Genomic DNA, 20,320 nt, shown 5'->3' with positions numbered 1-20,320 from the left:
CCCTCAATTATGCAGGTGGGCCTTTGTCAAGATATGTGGGAACTGAGAACTAGGATAATACTGTTTTTCATTCATATAACAGATATTTATTGAGCTCCTGCAGTGTACCAGGAACTGATATTTGATGCATCTGATGTTCAAGTATGAAATGGTACAAAGGTTAAAGAAGAAACAGGAATTCAGAGTAGATCCATGTTTTGTGTAATGGCCTCAGTCAACTCTAAATTTCTATATTCTTTTTCCAATTAACTGTACTTTTCTCTAATTTTCACTTTAAATTTGAAGTTATTGACATCATTATCTGTGGGGGCTTTATTTTTGTTTTGTGTTGGGGTTTTTTTGTTTGTTTTGGTTTTTTTTTTTTACTTACTTGGAGAGATTTTCCTTGCTATGTGTGAAAAAATATTGGAAAAAAACCTCACTGCATTGGACTATGTTTGTCCTTACAGTGAGTTAATTATCAACTGGGAGGAAGGGGGAAGAAGAACCTAGTGAATAAGTAACACATTAGATTTGAGACAAGAGATAGAATTAAAATTGGATTCGATCTGGTAATTCCTTAATTTAAAGAAAAAAAAGATTAGCAAGGTTCTTGGTTGGTTCTTCATGACCTAAAAATTTTAGACTGAAGTCAGTTTGTAAAGGCCATAATTGGGGGTTACTCTTTAAACTGTCTAAATAAGCTTTGTGAAGATTACCACAATTATGTAAAAAGCTAATGTGGGTTTCAAAAGTACAAGAAGACGGGCTTCCCTGGTGGCGCAGTGGTTGAGAATCCGCCTGCCGATGCAGGGGTCACGGGTTCGTGCCCTGGTCCGGGAAGATCCCACATGCCGCGGAGCAACTAAGCCCGTGAGCCATGGCCGCTAGGCCTGCGCGTCCGGAGCCTGTGCTCCGCAACGGGAGAGGCCACAACAGTGAGAGGCCCGCATACCACAAAAAAAAAAAAAAAAAAAAAAAAAAAAAAAAGTACAAGAAGATATTCAAGTGAATGAATAAAGTAATAGAAGCATGTAAGAAAATGATAATTAATAATTATATCATCTTCAACTTAGAGTTTTTACAGAGGTGTTGAGAACACCTAAAATTTGGCCCTTTCAAGGTATAATTTGACAGAGGTTTAGACTTTTTGGTGCAGAGAAATGGCGTCAGGGTTTTGAGCAGCTGTAGTTTTTCTGGTTGTAACTACCAGTTTCTCAGAGACAACATCAGAGATGCTCTTTTTTTAAAATTGCTGATTTAACAAAAATAAGTAGACCATGAAGTACAGTGTGCATTGGAACTATATCTCTGGTTTATCCTTTGTGCTTGAGATCATTTTGTTTCCATCCCAGCCTTCTAAAAAATGAGTAAGAGCTAGGATTTATTTAACCTCTCTGGGCCTCAGTTTCTTCATCTGTAAAGTGGGACAATACTATTCTGAGTGTGTTACTATGAGGATTAATAAATTTATATTTGCAAAATAATTAAAACAATATCTAGTACATGGTAAATGTTCAGTGAATGTTATTGTTATTACCACCACTACTGTCAATATTTATTAAGCAGTTATTATTATTATTATTATTATTATTTTTGCGGTATGTGGGCCTCTCACTGGTGTGGCCTCTCCCGTTGCAGAGCACAGGCTCCGGACGCGCAGGCTCAGCGGCCATGGCTCACGGGCCTAGCCGCTCCGCGGCATGTGGGATCTTCCCAGACCGGGGCACGAACCCGTGTCCCCTGCATCGGCAGGCGGACTCTCAATCACTGTGCTGCCAGGGAAGCCCTTTAAGCACTTATTTTAGCACTAAGCTAAAAGAACATCTTAGAGATGATGAAACTAAGGCTTAGAGTGATTTTCCTAATTTTACTTAATAGATAAGTGGTTGGGAATTCCTGGCAGTCCAGTGGTTAGGACTTGGTGCTTTCACTGCCAGTGGGCCCGGGTTCAATTCCTGGTTGGGGAACTAAGATCCCGCAAGCTGGGTGGTGTGGCCAAAAAATAAATAAATAAATAGATAAGCGGTAGACTCAAGATGTGGACCTGAGCTGAAAGAAACTGGGGCAGAATTGACTTACAGGTGGAACAGGCTGGGGTATGTGGCCCAGCCATTTCCGTTTCTAGTTTTGAGACACTTTGAGACTGGCCCAGACCACCCCCAGATACAGGGAGGATGTGATTTTCAGTAAATCATCAGAGCACGGACATTAGGGTCTGTCAGACTTTTTCAAATCCTGGCTCTGCCACTTACTAGCTGTGTTACTTTGAGCAAGTTATTTAACCTTTCTGAGCCTCTTCCTCTGAAAGACGAGAATAGTATTTATTTCATGGTATCATTAAGGATTAAGTGAATAAGATCAAATGGAATGAATGTCTTTGCATATAACTGATCCCTATGCTAAGGTGGCTCTAACTTTTACCTGATTCTGACACAGTCATCTAGGTGGTGGGTGATTAGGGTCTATGTCTGCCTCCCTGCTCTGGCCTAATGACCCCAGGATCAAGCCAAAACTGCACTCCCAAAGCTGTTTTTTCATTGGAATCATAGGGGACTCTTTTCAGAAAAATTAGACGTGTTTGGACTCCACATGAGAGATTCAGATTCCAAAGATGATCTTGATATTCAGAGCACCCTTCCCCACACAAGACTAAGCCTTAGACTGGCTAGTTGAGGGTAGCAGCTGAAGCATAACCACAGAGAGTGATCTTAATGCCTGGATTGTCACATAGTGTCAGTCAGGCTTCTCACAGGGTTATGCTGTGCTGGGAATATTGATGAGCAATCAAGGGGTGGGTGCCCTACAGAAGAGAACTCTACAGAAACGAAGATCTCATCTGTATAGTGAAGCAACATTTCTATTTGGAAAGAATATTAATGAGATCTGGATAGGAATCAGACACCAGGAAAGACAGCTGCTGTGAGAGGCAATTTGAATTGTACAAGGAGTTACACATGATATTCAGAAGGTCCTTGTGCAAATTTAAAAAGTAATTAAGTTGTAGAGATAATAAACAATTTATAAATGACCTTTTAAAAATAAATGTAGTTTCAAAAAGTAAGTGTATTAAGTGGCCAAAATACATTTAAAAATATGCTCAACCTTCCTTATGATTAAAGGAATAAAAACTAAAACAATAATGTACCATTTTTCACATATCTAGCAGATTGGAAAAAATAAAAGTGATTAATAATGCTCAGTATGGGACTTCCCTGGTGGTCCACTGGTTAAGACTTTGCCTTCCAGTGCAGGGGGTGGGCGTTCAATCCCTGGTGGGAGAGCCAAGATCCCACATGCCTTGCGGCTGAAAAGCCAAAACATAAAACAGAAACAATATTGTAACAAATTCAATAAAGACTTTAAAAAATGGTACACATAAAAAAAAAACTTAAAAAAAATAATGTTCAACATTGACAAGGATGTAGAGAATAAGCTTTCTCATATAGCTAATGGTTCAAATATACATTGATGCAAAATTATATATAAATTGATGCAACTTTTTTTGAGGAACATTTGGAAATGTCTATTAAAAATTTTAATACATAGGTCTTTTGAACCTATGAAATGCTGTTTTAGGAAGTTACACCGTAGATGAACACCTAAAAGTAGGCAATAGTAGAAGCATGTTCACTGCAGTCTTGTTCTTAAAAATGAAGAACCTAAAACAACATAAATGTTCATTGACACGGGCCTCATTAAATAAGTCATAAACTGTTGCAGAGTGAAATAGTATGTGGTACTGAAAGGTTGAGGTAGATCTGATGTGTACATCTTAATGTGGGAAGATGTCCAAGAAGAAATAATTACTGAAAAGCACATCAACATAAAACCATTACAGTTTTTAAAAATTTGTGTTTACGTGTGACGTGTGTTAACTTCTCTGTGCCTCAGTTTCTCATTTGTAAGATAGGCATAGTGATAATAGTTTCCTCATGAGCTGTTGTGAAGATAAAATGAGATAATGTGTACTGAATGCTTAGAACAGTGACTGACACATAGTACTATGTGTTTGCTGTTATTAACATGTATAGGCAATATCAGAAAATCTTTACTCCAAACTGTGACAGAGGTTACCTTTGGGAAGTAGAATTGGCTTGGGAGAAGGGGTGGACAAGAGCAGGTAGAGACTTCTGTTTTGTATATGGTATATTTCCACCTAATTGTTTATGATGAGCAGGCTCATCCCTTGACCAGTCACCCTGACCAAGGAAGCTAGACAGTGAAGAAAATGGTAGCTTGAAGTGTTTGTTGAGACCAGCGGAGGAGGCGTTCCCCAAAAGGAAGGAGGAGGGTGAAGGAGGGTGGCAGTGTGGGGAAATGGGAGGGACGCTGATGGATTACACCTTGGCTGCTGGAACTATTTTTGAAAAGTACTGACCTAATTAAAGAAAAAAAATTTGATTGCACGTTCCAACATTTATATATGGACTTATCCTTTTTGCAGTTTAGTTACGTTTATACTAAAAAAGTGAATAATGTTTAATTTGACTTTTTAAAAAATTTTATTTAGTTAGTTAGTTATTTTTATTTTTGGCTGCGTTGGCTCTTCGTTGCTGCGTGTGGGCTTTCTCTAGTTGCAGTGAGAGGGCTACTCTTCATCGCACTGCCTGAGCTTCTCATTGCGGTGGCTTCTCTTGCTGCAGAGCATGGGCTCTAGGCACTCGGGCTGAGTAGCTGTGGCTCACGTGCTCTAGAGCACGGGCTCAGTAGTTGTGGCGCACGGGCTTAGTTGCTCCGTGGCATGTGTGATCTTCCCAGACCAGGGCTCGAACCCGTGTCCCCTGCATTGGCAGGTGGAATCTTAACCACTTCGCCACCAGGGAAGCCCCTAATTTGACTTTTTAAACTTTTTATTTTATATTGGAGTATAGTTGATTAACAGTGTTATGTTAGTTTCAGGTGTACAGCAAAGTTAGTTTCAGGTGATACATATACATGTATCTGTTCTTTTTCAAATTCTTTTCCCATTTAGGTTGTTAAATAAAATCTGGTATGTATTTTACACTTATGGAACATCTCAATACAAACTAGTCACATTTCAAGTGCTCAATAGACTTTTTTTTGTTTTTTGGCCACGACATGAGGCTTGTGGCATCTTAGTTCCTGGACCAGGGATCAAACCCATGCCCCTTGCAGTGTAAGCACAGTCCTAACCACTGGACAGCCAGGGAATTCCCCGAATTTGACTTCTGAATAGAAACTACAAGAAGTAATTGCTCAAAGTGCCCAAAACAAACATTTGAGAAGAGATGGGTAGTAGCTTTTCTAATAATTATGAAATTAAAATTTCAGTGTTTTAAAGAGACCACTAATTTCTTTCCATTATACAATATTATAAAGAGAGTAATTTTTGCACTAAAAAAAGTCAAACAGCTGAAGCAAAAATTACATTTATGAATTATTTTTTATCAGAGTCTAATGACATAGGCCTTGTTAAGACAATGTGACACGTAAACTAAGCCCAAATATGTATCCTGTTAATGAAGCCTCTGGAATAATGTTTATTGAATGTGTCTTAGACACAGAGGCATAAGGAGACTGACAAGATCGGGCTGTGACCTCAAGCTGTGTGCTAGGCATGGTATACATTTATTATCTCCTTTTATGTTTAGAACAACCCTGTAGGGTAGGTTATCTTCCTCATTTTACATAGAAGAAAAGGGTAGTACAGAGGTCACCATGCATCTGGTTAGCACTGGAATCAGAATTGGAGTCAGTCGGTGTTTCCATGATAACTTACTGCCCTGCCTCCAAATAACTATTGTGGGAGGATGGGTGAAGTGAGCCCTGTATGGGGGTACACTGAGAATTCTCAGGGACCTCAGTGATATCTATCATCTACTCTAGTGACTTTCAAACTATAATTTTTTAAAATAACATTTTTATTGAAACATAATTCATGTAACATACAATTTACCTATTTAAAGTGTACAATTCAATGGTTTGTGGTATATTAACAGAGTTGTGCAGCTATCACCACAATCCATTTTACAACATTTTCATCACTTCCTGGAAAAACCCCATAACCATTAGCAGTCAGCCCTTCTCCCCCACCCCCAAGTGGTAGGCCACCACTACTCTACTTTCTGTAGATTTGCCTCTTCTAGACATCTTCTATAAATGGAATCATACAATATGTACTCTATTGTGACTGGTTTCTTTCACTTGGTATAATTTTTTCAAGGTTCATCCATGCTGTAGCATGTATCAGTACTTCCTTTTCATGGCTGAATAATATACCTTCATATGGATAAACCACATTTTGTTTATCTGTTCATCAGTTGACGAACATTGGGAATGTTTCCACTTTCAGAAACATTCGTGGACAAGTTTATATGTGGATATGTGTTTTCATTTCTCTTGGAGATACACACACATACATACATACATACATACATACATACATACTTAGGAGTGGAATTGTGGAATTGCTAGGTCATACAATAATTATGTATTTAACCTTTTGAGGAACTGCCAACTCTTTTCCAAAGCAACTGCACCATTTTAGATCCCCATCAGCAGTGTATGAGGGTTTCAGTTTGTCTACATCCTTGCTGACACTTGTCAAACTATAATTTTTTTTTAACCACGTGCCACAGTGAGAACTATTTTACATTCTTACTCAGTTTATACACATACAAACTGAAACAAAAGCTTTATAAAAGAATATTTACCTCTACTTTGTGTGATGCACTCTAAGATTTTCTGTTTCATTCCATTTTTCATTAACTTAAACAAACAATCATGCTGGTTCTGACCCACTAAAATTGATTTCATGACTCATTAATTGTGACCTGCAGTTAGAAAAACTAGGTTATTTTAACCCCTTCATTTTACACAAGAGGAAATTGAGGTCTTGAGAGATGACTTGTTAAGCAGATGATAGTGTTAATTAGTGGTAGATTAAATAAAGATTAGAGCTCAAGCCTGTTGGCTTCTTGCTTTAACTTTAACATCTCAATAAATTTTAGTTACCCTCATATTCAGCAGATAAAAATAAATTGGAATTTCTATTCAGATACCATATTTTTAGCCATGTATATTTTTCTCAAGCATTGTTTTAATTTCAGCAACAAACCAATCTAGAGAAAAAAGAGTAAAAAGAATTCAACTTTGGGAAGTCCCCAGTGGTCCAGTGATTAGGACTCAGTGCTTTCACTGCGGTGGGCCTGAGTTTGATCCCTGGTCGGGGAACTGAGATCCCACAAGCCTTGAGGCATGGCAAATAAATAAATAAATAAGCTGTTAAAAAAAATCTTCAGAAAAAAAAAAGAACTCAATTTTATTATCATGAGTTATTGGTCTGCACAATATTTACTTATTTATTTATTTATTTTGGCTGTGCCAGGTCCCAGTTGTAGCACGTGGGATCTTAGTTGCGGCATGCATGTGGGATCTAGTTCCCTGACCAAGGATGGAACCCGGGCCCCCAGGATGGATCCCGGGCCCCCTGCATTGGGAGCGCAGAGTCTTACCCACTGGACCACCAGGGGAGTCCCTGCACAGTAATTTTGTGCCATCTGGGCAGGGAAGTTCTAGATGAACCTAGATAATGGGCAACAAATTTATCAGTTCAGTGACCCAGGTTCATTTTGTCCAAACCTCAGTTAACCTTTGAAGGGCAGCCATTTTTCTTACACTGCCAAATTTGAATGACAATGTAAAATTTGAAATGAACAATATAAAAACATTTTATGCTGCTGTTTTTCCATTTTTCTTGGAATACGTATAGATCTTAGACCTTTTTATTTCAATGTTTCCAGCATATGATGGGGAGAGACTTCCAACACTAGAATCACCTCAAGGTTCTTGTTAATATGTGGTCTTCCTAGACCCTACTCCAGACCTAATGACAGAATTGTGGCATGGGACCTGGAAATCTGTATTATAAACAAGCTTCCTGGGTGCTTCTTATGAACATTTGAGTGTGTGACCTACTGAATTACATCTCCCCCCTCTTTATTTCTCATCTTAGATCTCTTTTAGTTTCTAGAATTACTATTTAGCTTTATTACCTGAAGAGCCAGTTATTTGTAAGAAATAGCATTTGTAAGAAAATACCTGAAATATTTCAACAGAGAGAGTGAACTAAAACAATCTGTATAAATAAGGTTACGTTGTATTCTGAGTTTAATGCTAGAGACCATTTTTTTCAGTGGCTATATCATCTGGTTTCCCATTATTTGGAATGATTTATCTCGGAATAAACAAACATAACCCACTGTTTTGTTTCACTTTCTTTCCCCCCAAAGTACTAGTTTATAAAAATAGGTGAATCCAACAAATGATTTCAGATACCTGGTAAACCTCCCTTCATTTAACAAATACTTGAGTACCCACCCATGTGCCAGGCACTATTCTGAGAGTGAAAATACAATGTGATCAAAAAAATACAATGTGGGGCTTCCCTGGTGGCGCAGTGGTTGAGAGTCCGCCTGCCGCTGCAGGGGACACGGGTTCGTGCCCCGGTCTGGGAAGATCCCACATGCCGCAGAGCGGCTGGGCCCGTGAGCCATGGCCACTGAGCCTGCACGTCTGGAGCCTGTGCTCCGCAATGGGAGAGGCCGCAACAGTGAGAGGCCCGCGTACCACAAAACAAAAACAAACAAACAAACAAAATACAATGTGATCAATGTTGGGGTAGGTATAGTCCTTTGGAAACTTAAGAGGAGCCTCTTAGCCCAGTCTTTGGGGTTAGGGAAAGCATCTGGAGGAAAGTGTCATCTAAGCTGGGACCTATATCATAAGGCCAGGGAGGGTCTGAAGTATTTTCAGACAGAGGGAGCAACATGTACAGAGGAAGGCCCAGGCTCTTAGCCCCTATGCCATTCTTTCTTCACTATGTGTCACATGTTAGGCATTTTTGATGAGCTAAGGTTAATGATGGTATACTCTTCAGAGAGGTGAATCAAGTGCCTGTGGTCAATGCAATTAGAAAGAGGCACAGTGAGACCCTGGAAGTCCTCTTTTTGACTTCAGACCTTGTACACATTTTTTTACCGTTATACTGTCTTTCATGCTGTGTTATTTATTTTATATAAGCAAAAATTCATATGCCAGCTGATCTTTGGAGAGAAATTATCTATGGTTAAGTAAACTTAATTTGAAGGGTAATGGTAAAAGGATGCTACATATGATTTAGGCTGTATTATGTTGTGTATTTATGTGACACATGAAGCTATCCATCATGCAGTGGAAAGTCAGGAAGGTTAGTGCTTATGATACAGCTTTGGGAATCATTTGGTGTAAGTGACCTTTGATGACTTCAGCATAGGTGAGCTTACCCAGAGAGAGGAGAGATACTAACCCTTGAGTAATGCCTAGGAACAGGGGTGAGTGGAGAGTGAGGCAGAGAGGATTCCATGAGAAAATTGTGAATGGTTTAAAAGATAGGAAAGGAAGCAGGAGAGTTCCATTTAAGAAAAAACAAGGGGAAATACAATTTCAAAAATGAGGGATTAATCAACAACTCAAATGTCAACAGAGAGTGATAAAAACTGAGACATGGTCCTTGGATTTGATAGTAAGAGGTCTTCAGCAGAATAATTTCAGCAGGATGGTGGGAGTAGAAGCTGCACCCAAGTGGGATGAATAGAAGATGAGGAAGTGGAAACAATGAGGACCCGGAAGCTAAGATTCTAAAGATGGGAGCAAGGTGAGATGGTAGTTTGAGGGGGGAAAGGGCTTAAGAGAAAAAAGGATTATTTCTTTAATCCATATATACAAATTTCCACCCCCCCCCCCCCCCCCCCCAGAAATGTGAGCATGTTTTTAGGGCAAAGTCAGAGGTGGAGGTAAAGTTAGGGCCTGGGGAAGATAGAAGAGTCAGTATTGTGACACATATTTTTCTCCTGACATAGGCCAGGTAGGGGGAATGATTATATCTGAGTGTACTTTCTTCTTTTATCTCTGGAATAGTAACATGTGAATTGCTTAGGGTGAATATTTGTAAGTGCCTAGTGAAGATTGCTCTGATTCTTTGGTGAGCAGTTTCCAGTGAAATTGCTTCTCAGTTTTACAACTTCTTTTTTCATTACTTTTGCCCTGGATCTTAGTGTTTTTCTGTTTTGTTTTGTTTCGGGTTTTTGTTTTGGCCACGCCATGCAGCTTGAGGGCCTACCAGGAGTTGAATCCCGGCCCTCAGCAGTGAGAGCGTGGACTCCTAACCACTGGACCGCCAGGGAATTCCCTCTTAGTGTTTTTTTTTTGTTTATAATACTTAAAAAAAAAATAATGTCTATTTATTTATTTATTGGCTGAGTTAGGTCTTCGTTGCTGCACGCAGGCTTTCTCTAGTTGCGGCGAGCAGGGGCTACTCTTCCTTGCGGTGCATGGGCTTCTCATTGCGGTGGCTCCTCTTGTTGTGGAGCGCCGGCGCGCAGGCTTCAGCAGTTGTGGCACGTGGGCCCAGTAGTTGTGGCGCGCGGGCTCAGTAGTTGTGGCACACGGGCTTAGTTGCTCCACGGCATGTGGGGTCTTCCCAGACCAGGGCTCAAACCCATGTCCCCTGCATTGGCAGGTGGATTCTTAACCATTGCATCACCAGGGAAGCCCTCCCTCTTAGTGTTTTTAAGAACAAAATATTCTTATAGAGGAGATAAGAAAGAGGCAAATGTTATTGAAGTGACTCTGTCCTGATGCAAATATCTATATCCTTGCTGACTGTGGGAATTTGGTCATTGTTATAATTTCCCTATTGTCTAGGATATATGTTTCTACAGAGACCTGGCTGAAGCTCTTCCAAGAACAGTAGCAATGATTATTCTAACATGCTATAGACTTGTATGTCACCATGTTGCTGAATAATAGAGTAGTGAGCCTTTTATGTATAGTATTTGAAGTTATTTAGTGGTTCCATTTTCTTTTTTCATATCATTTGAGTTTATCTCAGAGTTTGAATAAACTGAAATTACTGACTAATTCACAGTTCTGAAAAATGGTATTTACCATCTCAACTTGCCTTAGGACTATATAATGGCAGTCATTTTTTGTACTAATAGTGTTTTGGATAAAATTTAAACCTTCATGCAGTTTTATTCAAGACATATTTATAGAGTTCCTGCTATTTAAAAAAGCAATATACTAGATACTAGGAGGGCAAGAAGCAAAGTAGATCTGTCCTCTCACCTCAAGAATCTTTCTATCGAATATGATTTATATAATTATTATAAGGCAGAGGAAGTGACCTATGCTGATTGGGATAAGGCTAGGGCAGTTCAGGAAAGGGTTCTTTGAGGAGGTAGTCTTTTCACTTGAGTCTTGAAAGGTGAATATATTGAGGAAGGGATAACAGTCTAAGTGTAAAGAAAAAATATATGGTGTATCGAGGGAGTAGAAACTGGCAATGGCATCATTTTGGAGATTCTAGATCTCTCTCCACATTCTATGAAATTAGGCTTCTCACCCTCAGAGAAAGAAGTTACAAATAAATAAAAGGGAATACTAGAATGAATTTTGTGATGCTAGATTGGAGTCAGAAGTATCACTATGAATTTATAGTTTAAAAATATATATGTATATATTTATAAATTTATATATAAATATAAATATATATAGGTAGATATAGAGATAAATATAGAAATATAGATGCATATATATATATGGGTTAATATACATATATATATTCCTAGTTCTGTCCCCTGAGAGCCTAGAAGCAGTGACATCTCAGTAGCAATGAGTACACCTAATGTCCAGATCTTGGTTCTCCAATAAAAGGAACCAGACTTCCTTGGAGAAGTGGTTGATTCCAGAGCTGGGGCAGGGCAAGCACAAGATGAATCTGGAGCATCTTACAGAGTTAGAAAGTGAGGAAGTGCTTAAAAAAAAAAAAAAAATTTGTGGCATCTTGACACCAGAGCCAAGCTGAAACAGCTCCAAATGGCCAAGGTAGAATAATCTATGCAACAAAATAACATAACCCAGGGAATAAAATAATCCAGGAATTATCATAACCCAGAGAATAAAATAAATATCCATGAGTCTACACTAGTGTAAATAAATGATTGAATAAATAAATGAGGGAGAAAGGATAATTCCTCCTTATAGGATAATTCTTCCTTATATAATAATTCCAGTTGATAAATGTAGAAGGAATGAGGGCAATAGAAAATCACCATTGGAACACCACAGTATGGGACTTCCCTGGTGGTCTGGTAGTTAAGACTCCGTGCTTCCACTGAAGGGGGCGCAGGTTCGATCCCTGGTCGGGGAACTAAGGGATATAAAGGGAAGAAAATAGTCACTTTACAGTGGAGAAACATGGCAGGTACCACCTTAACCAAGTGATCAAGGTTAACATCATCAGTAATAAGATATCAAAATCATGTATCTTCTGATATGATGCACTGAGGAGGCACATCAGCTCTGTAGTATTCTTCCCCAGATTCTGTAACCTCAAACTGATCTGAGAAAACATCATATTTTTTTAAAAAACAAACTTTTTTTTGAGCATTGAGAGATGTTCCAGGCTTATCTTGTTCTGTTTCATCTCTTTTTAAAAATTTAATTAATTAATTTGTCTCTGTTGGGTCTTGGTTGCGGCATGCAGGATCTTTTGTTGTGGCATGCAGGATCTTTTGTTGTGGCGCACGGGCTTAGTTGCCCCCACCGGCGTGTGAGATCTTAGTTCCCCAAACAGGGATCGAACCTGAGTTCAACTGGAAGGCATACTCTTAACCTCTGGACCACCAGGGAAGTCCCCATCTCTTTCTTTTTTTTTTTTTTTTTTTCCTTTTTTTTTTTTTTGCGGTACGCGGGCCTCCCACTGTTGTGGCCTCTCCAGTTGCAGAGCACAGGCTCCGGATGCGCAGGCTCAGCGACCATGGCTCACGGGCCCAGCCGCGCCGCGGCATGTGGGATCTTCCCGGACCGGGGCACGAACCCGCGTCCCCTGCATCGGCAGGCGGCCTCTCAACCACTGCACTACCAGGGAAGCCCCATCTCTTTCTTTTTAATTGAAGTATAGTTGATTTATAATGTTGTGTTAGTTTCAGGTGTGCAGCAAAGTGATTCAGTTATACATTTACATATAATATCGATTCTTCTTCAGATTCTTTTCCCTTATAGATTATTATTAGATACTGAGGATAGTTCCCTGTCCAGGCTTATCTTGTATTTGCCCTTCCCCAGCTCTGTATCAACCACTTCTCCAAGGAACCCGGGTTCTTTTTATTGGAGAAACCAAGAAACCCAAATTAGGGGCAGTCTACATAATATCTGCCAGTACTCTTCAAAGTGTCAAGGCCATTCAAGGCAAGGAAAAACAGAAGAACTGTCAGAGATTGGAGGAGCCTTAAGGAGGCACGACAACTAAGTGCAGTATAGGGTCCTAGAATAGAAAAAGGACATTAATGAAAAAACTGGTAAAATTTGAATATAGTTTATAGTTTATTTGGTAGTACTGTACTAATGTTAATTTCTTAATTTTGATAATTGTACTGTGGTAATATAAGATAAAGCTAGGTGAAAATTATATGGAAACTTCTTACTATCTTTGCAACTCCTGTAACTCCCGTGTAAATCTAAAATTACTTCAACATCAGGACTTCCCTGGCAGTCCAGTGGTTAAAACTCTGCGCTTCTACTGCCAGGGACTAGGGCTCCATCCCTGGTCAGGGAACTAAGATCCCACATGCCTCACAGCCCGGGTGAATTTAGTCACTATTTTTTTGTACAAAAATATACCCTTAGAGATAAATGTAGTTTATATTCTAAAAAAACATTATGTGGGAACACATTTCATGTTGCTTTTGCTTACAATTTCCCTTTGCACCTTGAAGTTTTTTAGATTGTTTTTTTCTTTTAATTATGTCTACAATCTATTTCTAAAAGGTAACATTTTTTCTTAACAAGTAAGTTTGTACTTTGTTCTCTATTTTGAGGTTATATTCAAGCAACTATGCCTCTTGCACAAGCAACCATCTCAGGACCAAAAAAAAAAAAAAGAGAGAGAGCAAGAAAGATATGACTGAGATTGGATTTTTTTTTTAAATTGGGGTATCGTTGCTTTACAATGTTGTGTTAGTTTCTGCTGTACAACGAAGTTAATCAGCTATATGTATACATATATCCCCTCCCTCTTGGGCCTGCCTCCCACCCTACCCCCATCCCACCCATCTAAGTCACCACAGAGCACCGAGCTGAGCTCCCTGTGCTACTGTACAGCAGGTTGCCACTAGCTGTCTATTTTACACGTGGTAGTGTGTATATGTCTCTCCCATGAGATTGGATTTTTAAGAACAGGATTTTATTAGTGGCAGCTCATTTGCTTTTGTCCCACCCTTGTTTCTGGGAGACAATTCGTTTGGTTAGGTAAAGCTGTAGATGAATTTATTAGAGCTGGTTTCCCAAGCAGCTCCAGGCCTCACCCTAAGCAATCTCTTGAGGAAGCAGATACCTGGGGCCAAATTTCCCAGTGTGTCATTGCCCAACCCTTTATTTTCAAGGACCTTTGTTCAGAGATCTTTATATCCAGGCTATAGCTCACCCAAAGGGGTTTAGCTGATCCACCTCAAGCTACCTGGTGTGATAAAAGAACTTTGAACTGGGAATAGCTCTGGCTCTCATCCTGACTAGCTGGTGAGTTTGGGAGAGTTATTGGGTGTTTATGTGGTGTAATTCCCTTACTGTAAAAAGGGGGATTTGATTACTTGATTTCTAAGCTTCTCTCGATGTAAAAATCTGCCATATGTATCTGAAACTGAAGGCATCTTCCTCTTAGCAAATAGTTCCCCTTTCTATGTATCTCATTATTACTTGCTGTACCACTGTCCCAGTCTCTGAGGCTAGCTTAATCTTAGAGTTATTTTTGTTATATCTGTTTCCTTTAACTCTTGCACAAAGTTCCACCGATCCAGCAGTTCTTCCTTCACAGTTGAAGTTTGGGTTTTGGAGTCTGAACACTGGATTCTGCCTGGGCCATATGACCTTAGGCAAATTATTCAACTTCAATAAACCACAGTTGGCTTTTTTGTTTGTTTGTTTGTGTTTGTTTTTTAATGGAAATAGTCTATCTACAGGAGTGTTGTAAGAATTAGAGTTAATAAGTGACCGATAAGATAAGTGATAGCTGCCTTCATTGTTTGTATATGACAATGCAATGGATTGGATCTTAAAGTCCACTGGGCCTCTGGAAAAAATATTCAAGGATATTGTAGCCCAAACCGAATACATTCTTCTGGAAGAGTTTTTTTAGGTGTTGTACATGCCCTTTTCACTCTTAACAGGATTTCTAGGATTAAGGAGGTTGTCCTAAAGTCTGAGAATGGAACTGTCATCTGAGACAGAGTGGGTGAGCTGGGGGGAGATATCACACATTTAATGCAAGCCCAGAAAGCTGAGATATTCATGATGGGAGACTATTTCAAGCAGGCCCAAGGTAACTTTAAGTTTCTCTGAAATTCTTTTCAGAGAAACTTAAAGTTACTTCTGATGCTAAACTTAAAGTTACCTCTGATGCTAACCATTCTGGGAAGATACTTGCCACCACACTCTTACCGAAAGATCATTTGTGTGGGTTGCAGCTAGGTGAGTGCAGAGATTTTGCTGCCCGGTTTTCGACCTTGGCTAAAGGTGATGGTCTTAATCATTACTCATACTCGTAGTGGAAAGAAAATTGACTTTGGAATCAGACAGAATATGGATTTGAATTCCAGCTCTGCTACTTTATGGCTAAGTAATTATTGTGAAGTTATTTAATATCTCTGAACCTCAGTTTCTTCATCATAAATGTAAGCTAATAAAACCAATCTTTTAAAGTGGTTGTGAGGATTGAGATGTGTGCTTGCGTAACTAGATGTTTTTAGATGTTTTAAAATGTTCCTTTCCTTCTAAGAGTCTGATTTTTAACCTTTCAACTCCCTGCTGTGTATCACTAGGACTTTTCTTGCTGACATGTAGATCTCAACCATCTGTAAAGCACAGCTCCTCATTCCCCCTCTTCTTCCTCTATTTACTCTCTGTTAGTGGCATCAACAACCTTTTAATGGTTCAAGTTCTATGATGCCACCTTTGATTCCTTCTCTCACCCTAATTCCGTTTTATTCTAAGAACTCTCAATTCTTTCTTCCCACTTTTCCATTCCCACCTATGCTAATTTAAACCTTGATTACCTTTCACTTAAGACAGTTTTAGGATCTCCTTGGCTAGTAAATAAGACTCCAATCTTTTCCTGTCTTATCAGGTTACACACTGCTGCAGAATCAGCTTTTATTTTTTAAATATTTATTTTATTTATTTATTTTATTTATTTGGTTGTGCTGGGTCTTGGTTGGGGCAGGTGTGCTCCTTAGTTGTGGGAGCTATGCTCCTTAGTTGTGGCAGGTGTGCTCCTTAGTTGCAGCTCGCTGGCTCCTTAGTTGTGGCATGCATGTGGGATCTAGTTCCCTCACCAGGGATCGAACCCAGGCCCCCTACGTTGGGAGCACAGTCTTAACCACTGCACCACCAGGGAAGTCCCAGGATCAACTTTTAAAACATGGCTTTTGGGCTTCCCTGGTGGCACAGTGGTTGAGAGTCCGCCTGCCGCTGCAGGGGACACGGGTTCGTGCCCCGGTCCGGGAAGATCCCACATGCCGCCGAGCGTCTGGGCCCGTGAGCCATGGCCACTGAGCCTGCTCCGCTACAGGAGAGGCCACAACAATGAGAGGCCCGCGTATTGGAAAACAAACAAACAAACAAACAAAAAACATGGCTTTTATTATGTTACTTGCTTTTTCAGAAACTCCCAGTGTTCCACCATTGAGACTGGGTAATCCACTACAGAGCTCTTTTCTTACAGATGTGGATATTGAGGCTCAGGGAAATCTTTTTTTTCATTTGCCGTAAAGGTCACACTTGTGCTAGGGAATGACTCATGACAACTAGACCTCATCTCTGCTCACCCACAGGCTAGTTCTTTCTGCTATTGGAATATGGTCCAGATTCCTTAGCGTGGTTTTCTTTGTTGTTGTTTTGGCCGTGCTGCTTGGCTTGTGGAATCTTAGTTCCCCAACCAAGGATTGAACCCAGGCCCATGGCAGTGAAAGCACTGAGTCCTAACCACTGGACCACCGGGGAATCCTATTAGCATGGTTTTCAAGGCTGTTCCCAGTATGTCTTCATTCTGTCTTTCCCTAGTTTAACTTCTCTTGCATCTAGAGTCTAACTCCATTAAAGTATCTTTTGTTGTTTCAGCTCCCTAGCAGTGTAATGCTGTTTCCCCTATCTGAGATGCACTTTCTGCCTCCTGCCCTCACTTGATGAAATTCTGCCAGTTTTGTAAGTCCCAAGTCTTCCCTTCTCTCCCACCATGCCAGGAAATCAAGTCCTATACTCCAAGACTATGCATTGCCTCTAACTGCATTCTGTCTTGTGCTATCAGTAATTGTGTGCATTAGAAAGCCTGGCACATTATATACACAATTTGGAAGTAGTTACTCAGTAACCTGGTTACAGAGTCTATCAAAAATCATGTAGTGTGTCTCACCTTTGTATGTTTCACAGCGTGGCTAATCACATTGCTAAGAAATAACAGTATATGCTTCTATGAAGATGTGGTCAGGGTGTTGAGCCACCTCATTCCTTGAGTATAAAGTGTGGTTATCCTAGCCTTATACCAAGATAGTTGTTCTGACTGACCTTGGCTTTCTGGCGGAGAGTAATCAAAATCACAAAATTGGACTTGGGAATTAAAATTCTTTTTCTTTATCACATTCAGTCCCTCAAATAATTAATGCTTTTCCTTTTTTAATGAACAAGTATGAGAACATATATTCTGTATTTTTTTTTGATCCAGAATTGATCCCTTTAGAACTGACAACATTTATACCTGTACTTACATTGGAAGCATAATTGTACCAAATAATGTCTAAAAGTGTTGTTCAGTATTTCGTGGACTTGGCTTAAAGGGTCATTATTGTGGTTATACATAATTACGTTTAGCTGAATAAACAGCTGTGTTATTTTCTTGTTAGAGAAAGGCCTGTCAAGGTCTGGTAGGTCTGTCAGTTACAAACTGGAAAGCAGATATACAAATGTCATATATTATTTGATACACGCAGGTTTATTTCAAAGAACATGTATAGAATTAAGGTTATTTTATCCAGGGAGAAGGGATAATACAAAAAACTAACATTTATTGCTTACTTATTCTATGTCAGGGTCTTTTTTTCTTTATCTTATTTATTCCTCATGAAGATACCATGAAGTAAGTACTGTTGTTAGGCATGAAAAATCTAAGTTTTAGGGAAGGACACACAGCTTTTTTTTTTTTTTTTTTTTTTAATGGTTCACGGGCCTCTCACTGTTGTGGCCTCTCCCGTTGCGGAGCACAGGCTCCGGACGCGCAGGCCCAGCGGCCATGGCTCATGGGCCCAGCTGCTCCGCGGCATGTGGGATCTTCCTGGACGGGTCACGAACCCGTGTCCCCTGCATCGGCAAGCGGACTCTCAACCACTGAGCCACCAGGGAATCCCGACACACAGCTTTAAGTAATGGGGCCAACACTCCCTTTTAGTTCATGTGTCTCTTTTTTTTTTTTTTTTTTTTTTTGCGGTATGCGGGCCTCTCACTGTTGTGGCCTCTCCCGTTGCGGAGCACAGGCTCCGGACGCACAGGCTCAGCGGCCATGGCTCACGGGCTCAGTTGCTCCGCGGCATGTGGGATCTTCCCGGACCAGGGCACGAACCCGTGTCTCCTGCATCGGCAGGCGGATTCTCAACCACTGCGCCACCAGGGAAGCCCTAGTTCATGTGTCTCTTGACACCAGAGCTCCTTACCATAAGGGGGTTCAACGTTGTCTTACAACATGGGGATTTAAACAAACGAACAAAACCAACAAAACTAATGTTATTTTCAAACAGGGCTTTAGTGGGGAGAACAGGTACTACAAATGGGAAAGTAGTGTAGTCTTTTGGGGTCACTTATCACTTACTTTGCATGACAGGACTTTTAGTGTGAAATGGTAGCCCACATTGCTTGGTTAAGCACATTGTGTGTTCTGCTGTTGTCAAGGCTGTTGGAAGCAGTGCCTGATGAACTATGTGTTCCACCAGATAAGTTATGCTCTGTGGTTGTCAGGAGAGCTGCAAGTAGCACTTTAATTTATATTGTTCAATCTTCAAATAAGGAAACTATTGACTCATTTCTAATCTCACCCTCCACCAAAGGTTGGAACTCCTTTGATAATTACTGGGGCAAAAACAAATAATCCAGTTAATGGATACGGTCTAGGTGATGTCAAGGGCATGGCTTTATGTATTCTTTGACTTGGCTTTATGTATTCTTTGACTTGAAGCCAATACTAATTTATTATACTTAAAATGTTCTTCATACTACTATAATATGCCTAGTATTTTAAGTATATTATCTCCTTAAAACCCACATCAAAAACCCTGTAGGGGTAGGTATTCTTATTTTACAGTGAGGCAACTAAAACTGAAAAGGTTATATAATTTGTTCAAGGTTACAAAATTTTGATTTCATTTGAAGTCTACCTTGCCTTAAAGCCCATGCTCTTTGTTTTATTCTATGCTGTATCCACAGCTCTCTCCCCAGCACCACGTGGTCATTGCTACAGAACCTGGGGAGAGAGGGCAGCCAAAAAAACTTGGATGTAGGTAGAACCTAATTTGGACCTGACTCTACAGAGATACCAATTGTACTTCCCCTGGGATGTAACTCAGAAGAGTGGGACATTTCACTCCAAATGTGACTTTGGAACAGGCTTAAGTTCAGGGAAAGGCCAATCACTGTTTGCACAGTGGGGTCAGTCATAAAATGATGGAAACTGAAAGGGACCTTAGAGATTACCTGATCTAACCTTCTCATTTTACAGGAAACTACAACCCAAATTCAATCATCTGACCAAGGTTACAGTTTTTGAGAGAACTGTTAGAGGACTACAGTCTGCTGCTCCAGGGCTCTCTGCTCTCTCACTTAACATCACACTGCTGCCAGTCCTTGGATGCTGGAGAATCCTCTTCTGTGTCTGATATTCTGACTTTCTTTGTCACATAGGTATTTCAGTATCTGTAGACAAGATGGAATCAACTCCATTTAATAGACGGCAATGGACTTCACTATCATTGAGAGTTACGGCCAAAGAACTTTCTCTTGTCAACAAGAACAAGTCATCGGCTATTGTAGAAATATTCTCCAAGTAAGTGCTGATCCTGGTCCAAAAGGACCGTCTGTCTTCAGCAAACATTGCCACCTGTCAGGGAGATTGGTAAAGGAAGTACATGGTGTAAAATGGATTTTCTGAGCACCTTCTGGATTTTAAGTACCACGCAAGGCCCTGTGGAGAAGGAAGATGATAATAATCAGGAGACACATTCTCTGTACTTGACTTTTTGTTCAT

At 40.0% G+C, this 20,320-nt stretch overlaps 1 protein-coding gene across 2 annotated transcripts in view; it reads left to right on the top strand.

Moving 5' to 3' along the window:
* The window catches only part of LIMA1 (LIM domain and actin binding 1), an 84,678-nt gene that overhangs the window by 10,116 nt on the left and 54,242 nt on the right, over nucleotides 1-20,320 (top strand). For both annotated transcript variants that reach the window (XM_059082769.2, XM_067009266.1), the window contains exon 2: nucleotides 19,978-20,119. In XM_059082769.2, the coding sequence (XP_058938752.1) occupies nucleotides 20,001-20,119 (119 nt within the window). In that variant the 5' untranslated portion in view covers nucleotides 19,978-20,000. The remainder of the gene's footprint in view (nucleotides 1-19,977; nucleotides 20,120-20,320) is intronic.

Source organism: Kogia breviceps, chromosome 12 (genome assembly GCF_026419965.1).
Source record: "Kogia breviceps isolate mKogBre1 chromosome 12, mKogBre1 haplotype 1, whole genome shotgun sequence".
NCBI lineage: Eukaryota > Metazoa > Chordata > Mammalia > Artiodactyla > Physeteridae > Kogia > Kogia breviceps.
Note: the sequence above shows the minus strand (reverse complement) of the source record. Positions and strands in the feature narration are given on the sequence as shown.